This window comes from Glycine soja, chromosome 19, assembly GCF_004193775.1.
Source record: "Glycine soja cultivar W05 chromosome 19, ASM419377v2, whole genome shotgun sequence".
Lineage (NCBI taxonomy): Eukaryota > Viridiplantae > Streptophyta > Magnoliopsida > Fabales > Fabaceae > Glycine > Glycine soja.
The window spans coordinates 47282105-47299700 of NC_041020.1; the positions used below are offsets into that span (position 1 = coordinate 47282105).

General features: G+C 33.4%; 3 protein-coding genes, 1 long non-coding RNA gene and 1 pseudogene across 5 annotated transcripts; 2 read left to right on the forward strand and 3 right to left on the reverse strand.

The window, feature by feature from the left end:
• The first annotated feature begins 641 nt into the window (after positions 1 to 641).
• Positions 642 to 1490, forward strand: LOC114399008 (protein RADIALIS-like 3). Its single transcript, XM_028361105.1, has one exon. It carries the CDS (start codon positions 802 to 804, stop codon positions 1093 to 1095), a length of 294 nt encoding a protein of 97 aa, XP_028216906.1. The 5' UTR covers positions 642 to 801; the 3' UTR covers positions 1096 to 1490.
• Positions 1491 to 1782: 292 nt separating this feature from the next.
• LOC114399009 lies at positions 1783 to 2773 on the reverse strand. Its single transcript, XR_003663632.1, has 2 exons — positions 2206 to 2773; positions 1783 to 2095 (listed from the first exon to the last, which is right to left on the reverse strand). It is a non-coding gene; the product is annotated as an uncharacterized LOC114399009 (long non-coding RNA).
• A 1279-nt stretch (positions 2774 to 4052) lies between these two features.
• LOC114399161 (pentatricopeptide repeat-containing protein At4g02750-like) lies at positions 4053 to 6602 on the forward strand. Its single transcript, XM_028361286.1, has one exon. It carries the CDS (start codon positions 4377 to 4379, stop codon positions 5970 to 5972), a length of 1596 nt encoding a protein of 531 aa, XP_028217087.1. The 5' UTR covers positions 4053 to 4376; the 3' UTR covers positions 5973 to 6602.
• Positions 6603 to 9271: 2669 nt separating this feature from the next.
• Positions 9272 to 10968, reverse strand: LOC114398893 (annotated as a pseudogene).
• A 3961-nt stretch (positions 10969 to 14929) lies between these two features.
• Positions 14930 to 17588, reverse strand: LOC114400859 (two-pore potassium channel 5-like). 2 transcript variants are annotated; one of them, XM_028363509.1, is made up of 2 exons: positions 16440 to 17583; positions 14930 to 15563 (listed from the first exon to the last, which is right to left on the reverse strand). In XM_028363509.1, the coding sequence occupies exons 1-2, from the start codon at positions 17447 to 17449 to the stop codon at positions 15416 to 15418; spliced, it is 1158 nt and encodes a 385-aa protein (XP_028219310.1). In that variant the 5' UTR covers positions 17450 to 17583; the 3' UTR covers positions 14930 to 15415. The 2 variants fall into 2 exon arrangements, with proteins under 2 accessions (XP_028219310.1, XP_028219311.1); XM_028363510.1 differs by lacking the exon at positions 14930 to 15563 and adding an exon at positions 16295 to 16357 and having other exon boundaries at positions 16393 to 17588.
• Positions 17589 to 17596: the final 8 nt, after the last annotated feature.

Below are 17596 nucleotides of genomic sequence, written 5' to 3' on the forward strand. Positions count from 1 at the left end.
CATTATATGATCTTTTAAGAAAAATTTTATGACAAAAATACTCTTTTTTCTTCCCACCAACACTTTAAATCATATATTTTATGGATTCTTCATTGGTTTTTGTTTGATTTATGTTGGTCAAATTGATTTCTTCATACCCTTGTTCGATTTCTTCATGCCGTCGTAAGTTATTGATCGGGAGTCATGGATTTCATTTGTATTTGTACCGGAGGTTTCACAGTTTGATGCAAATCACAATTTGTCTCAAAGTTAGGTGTATTTTTTTTATTTCCTTTCTATATTTATTTGGTACGTTTTTTGAGTTAAAGGTTTTCATTTTAGGTAGTTAGGTGTTGTTTTTTGATGTTGGGTGTTGTTGTTGTTCATTGTTTTCCAAATTCAAAATGCTATATCATTGTGTTTTTGTTGTAAGGTTTTTGTTTATTACTTGTAGAGTGTTCGATAAAATATCTCATTCAAGGGTTACATCTTATAACAGTGTTAGTGGGAGTACAATATTTGTGAAGGATAATTTCAACCTTTCACAAACACACTAATAAAGTTAATTAATGGATTCAGTCAGAAATACAAAAAAAAAATATATTTTAAGAGAAAAAATACAGGTGTAATATATCCAAACTTAAGTGAGTGTTTTTGTAATTTACTCATAACTATGGACACATCATTGCAAACATCTAACTCTCCATGAACATCATAAGGGGGTGTTAGATTTTGTCTAAAGTACATATACCATGAAAATCACCTAATTTGAATGGATTACTAGGAAATCCTCAATTTCCTCAAAGTACCCTGAACGGATCCATGGATGATTTTGCTAAGAGTTTGTGTGGATGGAGTTGGGAGGAGAACAAGTTGTTTGAGCTAGCTTTGGCAGCGGTGGATGAGCAACACCCTGAACGGTGGGAAGTGGTTGCAGCCATGGTTGGAGGAGAAAAAAGTGCTGGAGATGTTCAAGAACATTATGTGATCCTTCTGGAGGATTTACTCGTTATAGAATCTGGAAAATTGGACAATACACTTGGAGAAGTTATGCCTGTTGTCCTTGTTGAGTGTAAGGAGTCCATGTGCTTGTCCCATGATGATACAAGCTCGTAACTCCCTTTTATTTGGTGGAACATAATATTTTTAGAATGGAAGCAAGAAATATCAATTATGAACTTGCTTGGTCTCAAGTTTCTGTTTATCAAGCTGTTTGCTGTAATATGTTGATTCCAGCTTGGTCATTCAATTGGAAATAATATGGTGTGGTTACAGAAGTCATCGGTGGAGCAACTTGGCTCATGATAATTCGTTTGTGCTTCTCTTTTCTCTCTTTGTTCTTTTTCTGTTTGGTTGAGTAGAAGTTGCTCACCAACACCTTGCGCTTTTCTGTAGGGGTGCACTTGATTTTTTGTTCGAATTTCTAGAGTTTAACTATTCAGATTTCGTTTTGTAGCTGCTGTATTTGGTTCATTATTTTTATGGGGAAACCAGGTTGATTCTTGGTGATCTTTTTTTCTCCCATTTCATGGTTAGATTCAATTAATCCAAGTCCCTTGCTGTTGGCTATTCTCTCGAGTCTTGATGATTGAATTTTGCCAAGAGACAAAGGTTCTGCCAGAAAATCAGACCCATTTTAAGTGGTAATCACATATTCAAATTGGCTACCTGGCATTGACTAAGAATTCGAACAACATAGATAGGGGAATCGGGCAATCGTTAGAAAGAGTCACCGGGCCAGCTTTAAATTAAGACACAATTAGTAAAAGGGTCTAGTCCATAATTGGTTTATCTCGCAGCACGTCAAATAAAATTAGATGATTTAATGCTTGATAAAAACATAAAGTAATACAGTACAAAAAGCTAAAAGAAATGCCTGATTTCAGTGTCCATCTTTATATATACAGAAATGTATGTGCATTGGAATCTAGAATGCCACGTTACAAAAATCCACTCCCACGTACTTCTTTCCTTAAAATAATGGCAAGATTTATACTACAATTGGTCCGTCAATGTAATCATCTTGCAGGAACCTTGGTTGATAATTCTTGCTTCACACACCGTTGCCAGAAAGCTAAAGATCTCAATGAACTACCCCGCTCAATGTGCTTCTGAACTGCTAATCGAAGTGTGGCAAAATCAATATCATGTCCATCATAAAAGTTATATATGACTGTAATCATGCTTGTGGAATGAGTTTCACATGAAAGAAGCAAAATTATTTACCTTAAAATAAACAGACAAAAATTGCTCACAGCCGGGCAACTGTGGATGTATGGAACTGAAACAATTTTGCATAATCAAACAGAGCTGCAGCAATCAGAGCCAATCTAATAGGGCTATTGCATCAAATAAAGCAGTAACACCTAGAGCAAATCTAATTGCTTAGCAGATAAAATGTTCATTTGAATAACAGATTACAGAAATGGATGAGGGAAGTGGAGTTGGAATAGGAAAGAGACAGAGCCAGGGAAGAGGCAGTGCATGAGCGTAGCCCTAACAGATCTCTCTCTTTCTCTCCTCTCATTTCTCACTTCTCCATTTTCTGTTGATAGCTCCATTCGTGCTCTGCCTGTTCCCAGCCTTTGCCCTGTCTCTTCCTCTTAACTCTCACTCCCTTTGGATGGATTAACTTACCTCTATCCTTATCAACATTATTAACCACCTTTGCCCAAAAAAATGTCCCTTCTGATAAGGTTCTCTCAATTCTCAAATATTACCCTCTCAAAATTGGGTTTTCAGATTACTCTTGAGCATAGATTTGATATAATCCCTCTCTATATATAATAGTAGTAATTATAATAATTATAATTGTACCACAGGGAGGAATGAATGGTTTGTAGTACAAGCATGTACTAACAAATTTCAGTTCAACGCTGCCCTTTGGATCCTACATCTCCTCGTTTGTGTTATAGAAATAAATTGAAAACCTAATTTGGTTGTTGTGGAAAACAGGTTAAGGTAATTTGAGGCGCAAAAAGTCAAATGGGTGAATGAATATAATGAGAATGGATCTAATCATGTGACGCTGAAAGCAACGGTTCTTCTTTCAGAAGAAGTGCAACTAGCACCACCCAAATGTTACTGCAATTTCACCAAAGAAAACTAGCGAACATATCCGTGTTGTTCGAGTTTTTGGTGTGATTACCCGTGACGTGAAGGAGCTGCAACTATATAAATATCCCTAGTCACGATAATATTACTACGTCTGAGTTTAGGAGGGTAATTGTCATTTATCCATGTAATAATATGCATGTCCCACGATAAGAGCTACTAATTCAATTTTCATGGTTATGGTCATTGCATGGTTAAACTCATAATCAATATCGCTACCTTATTCATGTTAAATATCATTAATTTTGTCATGTCATAATATAAAGTAGATTAATGAACTTGATTGTGATATATAACCAGAAGCTTGTATACATGTCAAGTTAAAATGTGGAATGCTGGAAGGAAGAGTGTGATTTATTTGCCTTATTGCTCTTATACCACTCTGATGTAAAAAATAAACCAACATAATAATAAATTCTATAATAGAGTAATAGAGACAGTGGAAATAAATTTTTTAAACTTGTAAAAATCCTGTTAGGAGCACCAATAACATGCATGTTTCAGTTCATAGAGAAGGGACTAACCAATGACATATCTAGAACCTATACATTCCATTTCAAAAAAATAAAATAAAATACAACATATATATTCATGTTTAAATATGTATTTAGTCATGTAATATATTACTCTTTTAATTTTACACTTTATAAATTTTTTTAGGTTAATTTTTTTGTATTTTCGTTTAAATTTAATTTGATCTTTTATTTTTTAAAATTTAATTTCATATTTTTCTTTTAAATTTGATTCAATTTTGATCATTTCAAACACTAATCTTTTTTATTTTAAACTCTTTTTATTAATGCTGGAGATAAAATATAAAATCCAACTAATAATGGAACATAAAAGGACCATAAGAATGGTAAAAGTCCTTGAAATTGAATACAACGAGCAACCCAAAGATTAAAAATCTATATTAGATCTTTTTTTTTTTGTTCATAAAATTCATTTTTCAACCAATTTGTATCATATTTATGTTTTGGATCTTTGTGAATCTAATGGATAAGTCTCACATAATTTGGATCTTTGTGTCGTTCGCTTGATTCATAAAATCTGCTTGCTTCTTCTGTCTTGGCTCGAGATCTAGACCAAGCACAGAAGAATCCGATTCTGATTTGCATTTTGTAGAAACTGTTTTGGCTTGCTTTTGACTTTTGTATAAATGGCTTCGAGTATTGTGGTCCTTTGTTCTATTATGTACTGTGTGGCAGGTGCAGAAAGTGTCAAGTATATTTTCTTAGAACAATAAAGCAACGCGAATTCGTTCGTTGTCAATACAAGAAGAGATGCGTTGCGTGAATAGATTATTGTCGCGGACGCCATGTTCCTTCCCCCGCAACATGTGTACGGTTACATCCGCAAAGCTTAACTACATGATCGACGCTTACATACAAGGCAACAACATAAACAATGCTCGAAAACTGTTTGACGAAAACCCCTCGTCCCGCAACCTCGTATCCTGGAACATGATGATGACTGGTTACGTCAAACACCATCAAATTCAATATGCCCAGTACCTGTTCGATCAAATGCCCTTCAAAGACACGGTTTCTTGGAATATCATGCTCTCTGGTTTTCACAGAATCACAAACTCTGATGGGTTGTACCGCTGTTTCTTGCAAATGGGAAGAGCTGGTGTGCCCCCCGATGACTATACCGTCTCCACATTGCTCAGAGCGGTTATAAGCACCGAGTTAGATGTTTTGATCCCCCAGCTTCACGCTCGAGCGCTGCATTTAGCACTTAACTTGAGTGTGTTTGTTGGGTCTTCGTTGATCAGAGCTTATGCCAGTTTAAGAGACGAGGAGGCTTTTAAGCAAGCGTTTGATGATATATTGGGGAAAGATGTCACGTCTTGGAATGCTTTGGTTTCTGGTTATATGGAAGTGGGAAGTATGGATGATGCTCAAACAACCTTTGATATGATGATGCCTGAGAAAAACATAATTTCATGGACTACTTTGGTGAATGGTTATATCAGGAACAAGAGGATAAACAAAGCAAGGTCTGTTTTTAACAAAATGAGCGAGAGGAATGTGGTGTCTTGGACGGCAATGATTAGTGGGTATGTGCAAAATAAGAGATTTATGGATGCTTTGAATCTTTTTCTTCTGATGTTTAATTCGGGAACTTGTCCCAATCATTTCACGTTCTCAAGTGTGTTGGACGCATGTGCTGGTTGTTCATCCCTTTTGACAGGAATGCAGGTGCACCTGTGCGTTATCAAGTCTGGCATACCAGAGGATGTCATCTCATTGACCTCGCTTGTGGATATGTATGCAAAATGCGGGGATATGGATGCAGCATTTCGTGTTTTTGAGTCCATTCCGAATAAGAATTTGGTGTCATGGAATTCAATAATTGGTGGCTGTGCCAGGAATGGAATAGCTACCCGAGCACTGGAGGAGTTTGATAGGATGAAAAAAGCTGGTGTTACACCAGATGAAGTTACTTTTGTAAATGTGTTGTCAGCGTGTGTGCATGCAGGTCTTGTTGAAGAAGGTGAAAAGCACTTTACTTCTATGTTGACCAAGTATGAAATCCAAGCAGAGATGGAGCACTATACTTGCATGGTGGACCTCTATGGAAGGGCAGGGCAATTTGATGAAGCTTTAAAGTCGATCAAGAATATGCCATTTGAGCCTGACGTGGTGTTGTGGGGTGCGCTGCTTGCAGCTTGTGGCCTGCATTCAAATTTAGAAATTGGAGTGTATGCTGCAGAGAGGATCCGCAAACTGGAGAGCGATCATCCTGTTTCCTACTCAATTCTTTCAAAGATCCAAGGTGAGAAAGGAATATGGAGCAGTGTAAATGAATTGAGGGACATGATGAAGGAGAGACAAGTCAAAAAGCAGAAGGCATCGAGTAAGCTCTTTCTGTAAATCCAGCCGAGTGACAAAGATTATGTGCTGTTTATGAGAAAATAAGTTCCCCCCCATAAAAAAGAGAAGTTATCATTTCTCAGTCTTTTGTGGCTCATTATACTCCAATGAATTCCTGAGGTACATTAGAGTAGAGCCCATGTGATTTGGGAGTCTCAAACATCCTCAAGCCACTGGCGAGGGAGCATGCCAGATGAACTGTCAATCACTCATTTCCCTTCTTGGCTTCTGATGAATCAAATGCTCATTTTATTGAAGATTTCTGTAGTATGAACTGTTGTTAAAACGAGTGGGGTTAAAATGTCCGAGTGAACTTTTCCAACTCTTGAATTTTCAAATACAAAGTTACAATTGGAGGACAATAAAAGCATTGGTAATTCTCTGTGGTGAATGGGGATAAGGTTATTCATGGTTACCAAAAAATATTGAAAATTGAGATATACGAGGGGAAAACACCATTGGGTTCCAAATATGTAGACATTGTATATCTACATTTACTTTTTGTCAATTTCTTTTTTTTTTATGGGTAATGAACATCAGTTATCTTAGGGTATATGTTTATTTGCAAAGGTCGAAAACAGGAAGATGTAATTTGGAGAAAGTGAAATGAATAACTTGGAGTTTTGACTACTTGTTACGTGGCAAATTGTGAAAGATAGCTTTCAGCTTATTTGTTTTATTATAGGAATTAGGAATTACCGAAATATATGTGAAGTTGCAATTTACTTTTATTGTAACCAAAAGGATGTATGAGGTGATTTATCAATTTTCATTCTAAAGTTCTTACCTGCTCAAATTATATAATGTTAGACTAGTCAATTAGAATCTAGTCATCTATTTTCCATTATGTGAAAGAAGAAAAATTAAAAGGTTAACTACATTATTATTATAATATTAATATAAAGTTGTTACAATATACCATATGCTACTGTAAATTTATACATGAAAACATTCACTTCAATTCCTCAATTTTATTCAACTCCGTAATGGACTGAAAGTTCTTGCGAAAACTGCATTCTAAGGTACTGCAGCAACCAGTGAATCGGTCACATTACAATGATAATCAACATGTTTTCAACAATCAAAATAACTACACAAAGCAACTTTGACAGTCTATTTCAACGGAATGCATATATTTGAACCAAACCTTTTGGTACCACTGCAGGATAGTTGGACACTGGTTTAATGTCTGAGTTGTGAAAATATGAGTAACAATAAATTAGTCAAAAAGAATGGCAACAAATAAATAGGAGTGACAATAAACACGCCCAGCTTAGTATATGGAATACTATCATTCAAATAACGAAATACGCCATCCCCGCATTTATATGAGTATCTCTACTTTAGCGAGACTATTATTCTAGCAATGCTACAAGGAACTTGGCTCTTTTTTAACTTAACTAACGACAATTAGTAGTTCTTTCAGATGTAGTAATAAAGGGTAGTACAAGGCGACAGCCACGAGGAAATATCCAATTCAAATCCAAATCCAAAGGCCAAAATGGTGTGGGATAGCTAAGAAGATACACATAATGCAATTTTAAAGAAGTTATAACATTAATTTGATGGTTGAAGGGAGAATGTGTGTAGGAGGTGGTAAGTTTGACTGAATTCCTCTTACTAACAAAAAAAAATAACAAATTAACAATTAATATTGGTTGAAGAAAAAAATTAAAAGTACATTTTTAACTCATACTAAGAAGAAGTCTAGTCCGTATGATTCTATAGACAAAAATATCATATGATAATATATATATATATATATATATATATATATATATATATATATATATATATATTAATTTATCATTTTGGGATAAGTTTCAAATTAATATCCTAACGGGAGTAAATCTTAACAGATGTTATAACCTCTGAATTGAAAGTTGTAACATCTGTTATCATTCCTATTTTTTTAATTGAAGATATAAAATATTTTACGAGTTCAATTTTTTTTTAATTTATGACTTTAAAGCTGTAGGATTTTTGTTTTTTTAATTACGACATTAAAGTTGTATAATTTTTTTTATTTTACGACTTTAAAGTCTTAAAGTCTTATTTTAATTTTTTTATTGAAGTCATAACTAAATTTAGGACTTCAATTTTTTTATTCCTTTAAAAAAATTGTAAAAAAAATTAATATTTCTATAAATAAATATATTTTTACTTTTTTTAGTTCTATTTAATATTTTCTATATATTTTTTATATGGTTTTATTTAATATTTTCTGTATTTTTGTATATTATTTTATTTGATATATTTTCTATGATTTTTATATGATTTTATTTAATATTTTCTTAATTTTTGGTATATTATTTTATTTAATATATTTTCTATATTTAATATCTTCTATATTTTTTTATATGATTTTATTTAATATTATCTATATTTTTGTATATTTTTCTATACTTAATATTTTATATTTTTTTTACTAATGTTAAGGATTATTATTTGTTTTTAAAATTAAAAAATAATGTAAAAGACTTAAATTTAAATAAAAATATTAAAAATGTACTACATGTTCCTTTGACAAAAATATTTTTAGAATGTACTACATGTTCCTTTAACAAAAATTTAAATAATTATTTGTTGTTGTTGAGGAACATCATTACCACCATGACCATCATCATTATCATCATCATTAATATTTTGTTTTATTAAATGAACATGTAGTATATTTTAATATTTTTATTTAAATTTAAGTCTTATGCATCATTTTTTTAATTACAAAACAAATAATAATCCTTAACATTAGTAAAAAAATATATAAAATATTAAATATAGAAAATATTAAATAAAACAGTATAAAAAAATATAGATAATATTAAATAAAATCATATAAAAATATACAATATAGAAAACATAGAAAATATATTAAATAAAATAATATACCAAAACTTAAGAAAATATTAAATAAAACTATATAAAAAATATAGTAAATAAAATAATATAAAAAATATTAAATAAAACCACATAAAAAATATATAGAAAAAAATATATTTATGTATTAAATAATTAAATTAAAAATTAGTTACATTTTTTAAAAAAGAATAAAAAAATTAATAAATTTTTTTAAAAAAATATTTTTTTTGACTTTAAAGTCATAGAAAAAAGTTCAACAATTTTAAAGTTGTAAATTAAAAAAAAAAATTGTAAAATATTTTCTGATTTTAATTAAGAAAAAGATAGAAATCTATTATAACTTATCTCTCCATCAAGATATTAATTTGAAACTTAACCCAAAATGATAAATTAAAAAAACATGCCCACTTTTGGTACTTTGGCCTGACCTTATCAGCTGTCTAATACTTCCAAACTAGTTTTTGAATTCTGACTCTGGCTGTTAGAATGACATCGAAGTCACTCAGAGTCCACTCTGCTACTTCATCTTGTGCACTAACAAATATCTCAGTTCCAGTATCAATAGAAGTCCATATTCTTTTAGCAGGAGGAGTGCCAGGATCCTGCACCAAGAAATTCAAATAGTTTACCAGACTTATGATCTTCCAACACTAGAATGGAAATTCAAATACTGACCTGATAGAAGTAGAGTCTACTGGAGAGTCCACCAACATCAAGTTCCCAAGTCCTTGGATCCCCAACCCAACCATCTCCTACATAAGCACCCCATATAGGGTGAGGCAATAACTGAACAATCTCTTGTGCCTGAGGATTGCTCCAAGTGTTTGGGAAATTTTCGGTGTCATTTCGATAAATTTTCCTGTTATCTGGAGTGATATGAAATGGTGGACAGTTCCCCAAATCTGTGGGGCTGCACCAAGCTGGTGTTTTAGGATTAATGATCATCTCACCATATCTAGTGACATCAGTTAGCACATCTCCATCACAAGGAGCACCATTGTTCTTCCAGCAGCTACTCATGTCTAAAAGGTAGAACTGGCTCTTAGGTCCTCCTCCTTTTTTTATATCTAATCTCAACCTGACTCTAAAATTTGGTGACTCTGGAAGCTGAATCATGAAACCAAATGGTTAAATTTGGTCAATCAAACCAGATACATTGAAGGAAATTGAATGTTGACTAGCTTACCAATTTTATGACTATTCAAAGTTTGAATCATTATAAAGGAAATTGCGGACAAATAAAACCTCTACTTACGGTTTTAAGCATTCCTCTTGTGTCATAATGGTAACCTCCAGAAAATCCTCTGGTTGCATCAGCTCTCAGGTACAATATCAACCGTGGATACTTGTTTGAAGTCTTGAGCTTATGTTTGAACACCCAACTTCCCACATTAACTTTCTTCTCCCAAGCTACCTCGTAATAAGAGTGATTACCATTTCCACTACCCTCACAATCAGAATCCAAATCATAAGTACCATAGAATCCTCCTTGCATTATGGAATCATTGAGCTGTGTCTGTCGATGACACAAAATGGGTTGGTTCATGCCACCCCGTCCAAAGCATGAAAACCTCCCCGGATTAATGGTCGCACCTTTTCCCCGTCCTTAGGGCATAAACCAGACATTGTGTCATAGTTGCCATTTTTCATCATTACCATCCAAAATTGCCAAGGCTTTAGGGATGGGGTGTCTTCAACTTGACATAAAGAACCCAGATACAGTTCCTTTTGAACTGCATAAAGATCTGTGTTTTTTATATCTCCTGGTCCCAGACCATGAAATGACTCCAAGTTTTTTATCAGCTTCTGTGACCTTGTGTTGCACTGAACCTGAACCTGAACTTGTGTTATAATATAGTCAATGTCTGTTAGTGTCATGTGATTTGGCTTACTTGAAAGATCAAAACAATCAGCAGCTCTTGGGCTACCCATAAGAGGAGCTTCTTGGCCAACCTCATTGCAAAAGTTCCATGCTTCAAAGGCCACCCTCGATCAGTCCATTTGTCTGCATTCCTGGGTCTCCTAATGCAGACACATAGCTTGTGGCAGCTGGGAGACAAGTCACGCTTGACACAAACACAAGCACATTCAGCAACAGAAACAAACTACGTAACTGCTTATCTAGTATCTTTCCCATTCCCACGGGTTCCCTGCCTCAGTGGCCTACACACTAGACTAGATAGAGAGCCTCTAAATATAGTAGCACTTTACGTGGTTATTTTGCTTACCTAAAATGATCTTATAGAGAATTCCTCGTACAACTTAACTTTTTCACATTTTATGGTAATTAAATTTATTATAATATTTGTAAAAAAGAAAAGAAAATTTTCTTTATTACGTAATATACACTGGTGGAAAAATTTCTCCCAAAAAAATTAAGGTTATTTTTGTAATTTTAAATACATTAAAACAGTAATGTTTAATAATAAATGATGCAATAAAAAATATCATTTAATTACCTACCATGCACTATTTTATTGCAAATAGAACAGTTCAAAAAAATATTTTGATAATCATGCAATTAGAAAATCCGATTTAAATTTTGTTCATTAAATACACGTTATAGAGTGTTACTCACTCTAATTTTTTTCATGTTACCAAAAAAAAGAATGTGGGAATAATAAAATTTAGTATGGTGAAATAATTAAATGATAAATCTATTTACTCACACTTTTTTACTTATTATTCTTTTTAAAATATATAAAAGTCATTAAACATTAATATATTATAATTCTTTTTATTTCTCTACAAGTTAAATGAATAAAAGGTTAAAATAAAATTTTAATTCTTTTATATCTTTATTTTTTGTTAAAAATTGATCCTTAAGTTTAAGCAGTTTTACTTTAACCCTTTTAAGAAGAATTGTTTTATTAGACCGAATTGATTCGTTAAAACTAGATGATGGATGCCTCACCATTAATCTTCATAATTGCTACAGTATCCATCCTTTATATCACAATTTTTTTTAGATTCATCAATCTGTTGTGCCACTAAAATCAAATTGTAATTTAAGCACTCGAATTGTATGAAAGAATACTTATCTTGGTATTATTCAAGAGACTTAGCGTTTGTCACTACTCACCAATCACCATTGATCCCACTTACATCATCAACCTAGTCAACATTTGAAACCACGACATTGGCTACTGCTTCCAATGTCAAGGCTTGTACTGCATTTGCTTTGATTGCTTAATATATTGCCACGTTCAGTTCCTCATCCTGTTCCAAATAAATGTAGATGAAGTTTTACGTAAAATCTGGATTTAGATTTCCATATCAAATTTTATCATGCCCGGTATATTTTAGATAAAACATTGAATTGAATTTGGGTCCAGCACACCTAAATATATAAGTTAAAAAAATGCTTACAAATATTCTTATTTAATAAAAATATTTTTACGTTCTCTTATATTTTATATAATAATTTTTTTAAAATTTTTTAACGAACGCTCAAATCACTTATACCAAACTTTTTGTCTCTGCATAGTACTGCAAAATGCACAATTGCACAATTGCACAAATGTCAAATAAGAAATAAATCAATTGACCTATTTAATTGTTGTTTTTCACGTGCGTTTATTCACTGACACAACAAAAAGCCGAAACCAGTTTGTCGTTTGGTGAATTTACGAATGCCCAATGTGTACAACTGATTAACGTGGGCTTCTTTGGGCAATGTGTTCCGGTACCTTAAAATAACGATACATCTTAAATATCTCATTAATATTTTTTATTTTTTATCTTTTTCCTCCCATCTCATAAATCTTAATATAAATTTGATTCTTTGAAATAAAAGAAAAAATAATTAAAAATAAATATTTAAATTAAAATTACACAAAACTCACAAAATTTTAAAAATTTCTCTCATTTCTTACCAATTTAATCACAAATCAAACCAAAAACAAATGTTGAATAGCATATTAGATGTTTATCAAACATTTTCCTTTTTTAGTGTACAACGAGATAATAAAAAAGGAACCTATGATTTTGTACAATTCAACTCCATAGGATGAAAAACCAATACATTAATTTTATTTACTACTTACCATTCAGTACAACTAATTGACAAATTATGTTTGAATAAAAACATGAGTGCCGATTAACGGGAATCAATGATGACGAAACGCAAACAAGAATTGAATTTTAACACAAATAAATTTGATATAACTATTATTAATTAATTATGGGAAAATCAATTAAAAAGAGATTTATTTGAGCTCATTATAGAAGTAGTTAAAAGTTCCTCATAAGGTGTTAAGTCGAGAGAGACTGCAGCTTTTTCTCATATAAATACACGTAGCGATAAAATGTGTGGCCAGCAGCAAAACAAGCTTCGTCTCAGCTGTTTTCTCATGACGATCTTGTGGTCCTTGAATATAACTTGTGGCGTGTTTGCTTCCACAGCGTTGTGATGTTTTACACGTCAAGTTAGAAACAAATAATTCTAGCTAGCTTTCACGTTTTTCACTAGAATCAACGTGATTTCGCTGCTTCAAATGGGAGTCCAAAACCCTGTTCTTTTCCAACGAAAGAGAGTGGGGGTATCGAAGAAAAATCACATTTTCACAGTTCGGTTAAGTATCAACCAACAGTAAATTTGGTTCGAAACATGAGGTTCACCTAATTAAGTTTCTTCCCAAAACCGAGTAGATTTGTGAAAAAAGATGACAGAAATCGATACGTTTATAAAATTATCCTCTTGTGTGGGAAACGCGCAAAGAGAGCTCACATTCGAATATACACTCCCCAACCACATTCGATTTTGTCCAAGCCACAACTCCAGCTCCCAGCTCCAATTCTACTATGCCACCACCCATATTCGATTATGCCATGTTGCACAATTGAATATATGTTTATGCCGTCCACAATTAAATACTGGGTTATATATATATATATATATATATATATATATATATATATATATATATATATATATATATATATATATATATATATAATCAAATAGTAGGTAATATAACAAAATGTATTAACAAAAAAAAATAAGTTCGTGAGTCTCTCAAGATAAATAATACATTGAGAATTAGTTTGTTTCAAAAAAATAAATTGTTTTACAAAAAAATAATAAAGCAAAAAAAAAAAAACAAGACGTGGGTACAATTGTAATTTCACAAATACTTTATTTATATTTTATTACTTACTATTATATATCACTTTCTTTCTTCTCTTTTATCTCTACCTAACAACTCTAATTTTCACACTATTTCATCTTTCTTTCTTTTTTTTCTCAAACTTTCTTTTCATTTCTTTCATCACAATCAAAGACACAGTTAAGTAATAGGCTATAATCAAGTCTTGAACTGTCATTATTGTAACGTTCATTTCAAACACAATTCATAAAGAGGATGATTCGTGACTTGATGTTGATTCTGATTTAAAATAAATATCACACATATAAAAAGTAAATATATGTTTCGGAATAGGCTTTCTCAGAAAGTCTAGAGACAACCAACCCAGAACATTAGAATGTGTAATTTGCCTCACCTATAGGACAAGCATGAGTTTTTTTATACTTGTGTTTGATATCAATCTATCATCGTGATTTTCGAAGGTGATATATGATTTGACCATGTTCTGTGACCTAGGGAATAACAAATTGGATAGTTGGGTACGTAGTAACGATACTAGAATGTGATTTGAGTCATCGACGTGTTGGGACTCAATCGATGGGTCACTGAGTCATGGGTTAGAGGTAGACATTTGGTCTTATGATACCGGAGGGTACAACCACCCCACCTCAAAGTGTTGTGGCACAAACAGACTAAATATATGTTAAAAACCTCTGCTGATAGATGATTGGAGAATACACAATATTTATAATTTTTCTTAATACAAATATTAAGCTAGCACTTAGTTTTATTTTAGAATTTTTATAAAATAAGTTAATTTAATTACTCATTGTTCAATGAATAAATACTTTACTTCGCTTAACAGATACTCTTCTTCTTAACTAAATTTCCCCTTTTTAATTTCATATAATTCAAACTGATTAATTTTAAAGTATTTCTCATTTATTATAAATTTGAACAAACTTACACTGTAAAGATTAAACTTATATTGAATCAACCAACCACACTATAAGAGACTAATTCAATATATTCAGTTTATATAATTAAAAGTCCTAGGTTTAAAAATAATTATTGTGAGCTAAATTCTTGCACCTATAAATCAATACATAAAGATATAGTAGGTTAAAATGTTTTACTGCAGCAAAATAAAAATCATTATTTGAAATTCCGAACTTTCACCATGTCTGTAAGCAGTTGAACGGCGAGAGAAAGTGAAATAATGCATCTGGAATCAGTTCAGAATGATCGGTCCCTTTCTATTTTTCCTTCTAGTAACTTCCTTTGTACTTATGATTTGCAACCACCTCTATAATTGATGTAATTTCTGAACAAAATATTGCTCCAAATAATTCAATTACTATCACCCCTAAGAAAAAAAATATATTTATCAACAATTTTTGCAGGGGAGGATTATCTTCCCTGGTTCTTCCTTTTGCAAAAATAACGCTTTGCCACTTGCAAGCTTCTGTACCGAAACAATTAATGTATTCTACTCTATCATAAACTGCCCCCCAAGAGATGAGGTAGTGTTATCTTCCCACAGTTAGAGGGGTCAAGCTTCCTGAATTGGTCACAAATTTGCAACACATCTTTTTCCTGTATTTTACCCATCTCTTTCAGCATGAAGATTACATACTCTGACTTGCTGAAAACAAAAGCCAAGTGGGAAAGAAGAGCAATGGCAGATGGAAATTTCTAGTAAGAACAGTATCTAACAAAATAATCCTTTAAAATAATTCATTCATGACTCGCACTCTCTGCCCCTACCTCTACAATTCGCATGGTGCATGAAGCATCCAGACACGGTTAGTATTATCTTTATTTAGAAATTGACATTTTTCACAAGAGATGACAGTTCACCAAAGTAAACAAGAAAAGAAAAAGAAAAAAAAAAAAAAAAACTCCAATCTATAATGCTGAATTAAACAAATTATAATTATGCCCGCACATGACTACTGCTTTTTATGTTTTTGTTAAATATATTTTAATGCACCTCCAGATTTCAGGAATCATAACATATGCACTCCATAACCAACCATGATGTTAGCTATTGTACTTGAGGGGCATGGTATTTATTATTTAATTAGAATATCCTAATAATGGCATCCAAGGTATTAGGAGCTATTTTCCTAGTTAGATTAGATTCCCAGAATTGCAATCAGGCCCCAATTGGTGACTTCACCTAACACTCAACAATCACGCCCCAGATGCAGACACAATTGTGGTAGTGATGCAGCCACAGTGAGTAAAAGAGTCTTGATGTTGTGGCCGCAATTTTGGTTGCTGGCTGTTTTTTTTTTTTTTTTAATTTGGTAACAAGATTTTAATTATTGATCCATGATGGCAATTTCAGTAGCAATATCAAAGTTTCAAGACTTTTTTTGTAAGTGCATAAGTGGCTGCATTTATATGTTGTAATTTCTTACAATGTTAGACATGGCGATGAAACCGCAACCGCAGTTTAAAACATAATAACAAGAGCAGGAAAAGATTGGAGCTAAAGTGATGATGATATTGATACCTAATGAAACCAGTGTTGTTGATATCAGCAGCAAGCAAATCCTGGACGGTAATTTCCCTATGCAAAACCTTCTTAGCCATTCTCCGATGCCTTCTATCGATTCTAGCCTCAGCCAAATAGAGAAAAGCCCGAGCCACCATGAGAGTAGAAAAGAGCAACCAAATAGCCGCAAACAAACGACCAGGAAGCGTCTTAAAGGCTCGGTCCCCATACCCAACCGTTGTGACAGACATAACCGACAAGTAAATCGAATCAACCCAATCCAACCCTTCCACAAAGTACAACACCAAACTCCCAATCCCAATACACATCACCACAACCCCAAGCGCCAAACCAACCTTCAACCTGATCCTCATCCTTCCCTTCGCCACATCAACGATGTAATTCCGAGCAGAAAAACCTTCCCTTTCACTCGCACCCATTTGCAGACCCGTTAGGATCATGTTCTCTTGCAAATCCAATACGAAGTTCACGAGCCCGCTGAGGAGTATGTCTATGAACCCAAACCCCACCAACACAAAAGCGCAAGCGAAGATTTTGGTGAATGGGGTTAACGGCGCTATGTCTCCGTAACCTATGGTACACATGGTGACTATACAAAAGTAGAGTGCGTCGACCACAGGGTGTGTTTCGATGCCGGAAAAACGGTCCCTGTTGAAGGAGTATATGACTACTCCTATGGAGAGGTACACGGCGAGTAACCACATGCCTTGTCGAATTATGGAACTTGATTGAGGTTTGGGGAGTTGGGGTGTCTTAGGTTTGAGGTCTCGCATGGTGACCATCGCAGGTGCCGTCTTGCAGCGGCTCAGTTTTTTCTTCTTGGGAGGTTGTTGTTGTTCGGATTGAATCTCCTCGGCGGCGGCGGCGGCGACGTCACGCGCGCGTGTGGTGGTGACGTCGTTGAAGGACTTGGAAGATGGAAGAAGGCAATCGGCGATGGGTTGGGAAGTGGTAGTGAGAAATGGCTCGTCTTCCATGGCAGAAAACAAAAGAAGGAAAGAGAACATAAAGAAGAAGAGATGAGATTGGTCTGTGGATGTTTTTACGGTCCTCACGGAGTTTGAGAATGGTTTTAAGTTTCATTATTGTATTGTTTGCCTCATTACTACTCAGCCACCAAACACAGTCATCAGTTGGAGGTGGGGGGCCATGCC

What these genes read in the sequence shown, in the direction of transcription:
- LOC114399008 (XM_028361105.1), top strand. Translation starts at nt 802, where the DNA reads ATGGATGATTTTGCTAAGAGTTTGTGTGGATGGAGTTGGGAGGAGAAC.
- LOC114399161 (XM_028361286.1), top strand. Translation starts at nt 4,377, where the DNA reads ATGCGTTGCGTGAATAGATTATTGTCGCGGACGCCATGTTCCTTCCCC.
- LOC114400859 (XM_028363509.1), bottom strand. Translation starts at nt 17,449, where the DNA reads ATGTTCTCTTTCCTTCTTTTGTTTTCTGCCATGGAAGACGAGCCATTT. An exon ending in AACAACACTGGTTTCATTAG is followed by an intron (nt 15,564 to 16,439) that starts GTATCAATATCA and finishes TTTTGTTTTCAG; the next exon opens with CAAGTCAGAGTATGTAATCT.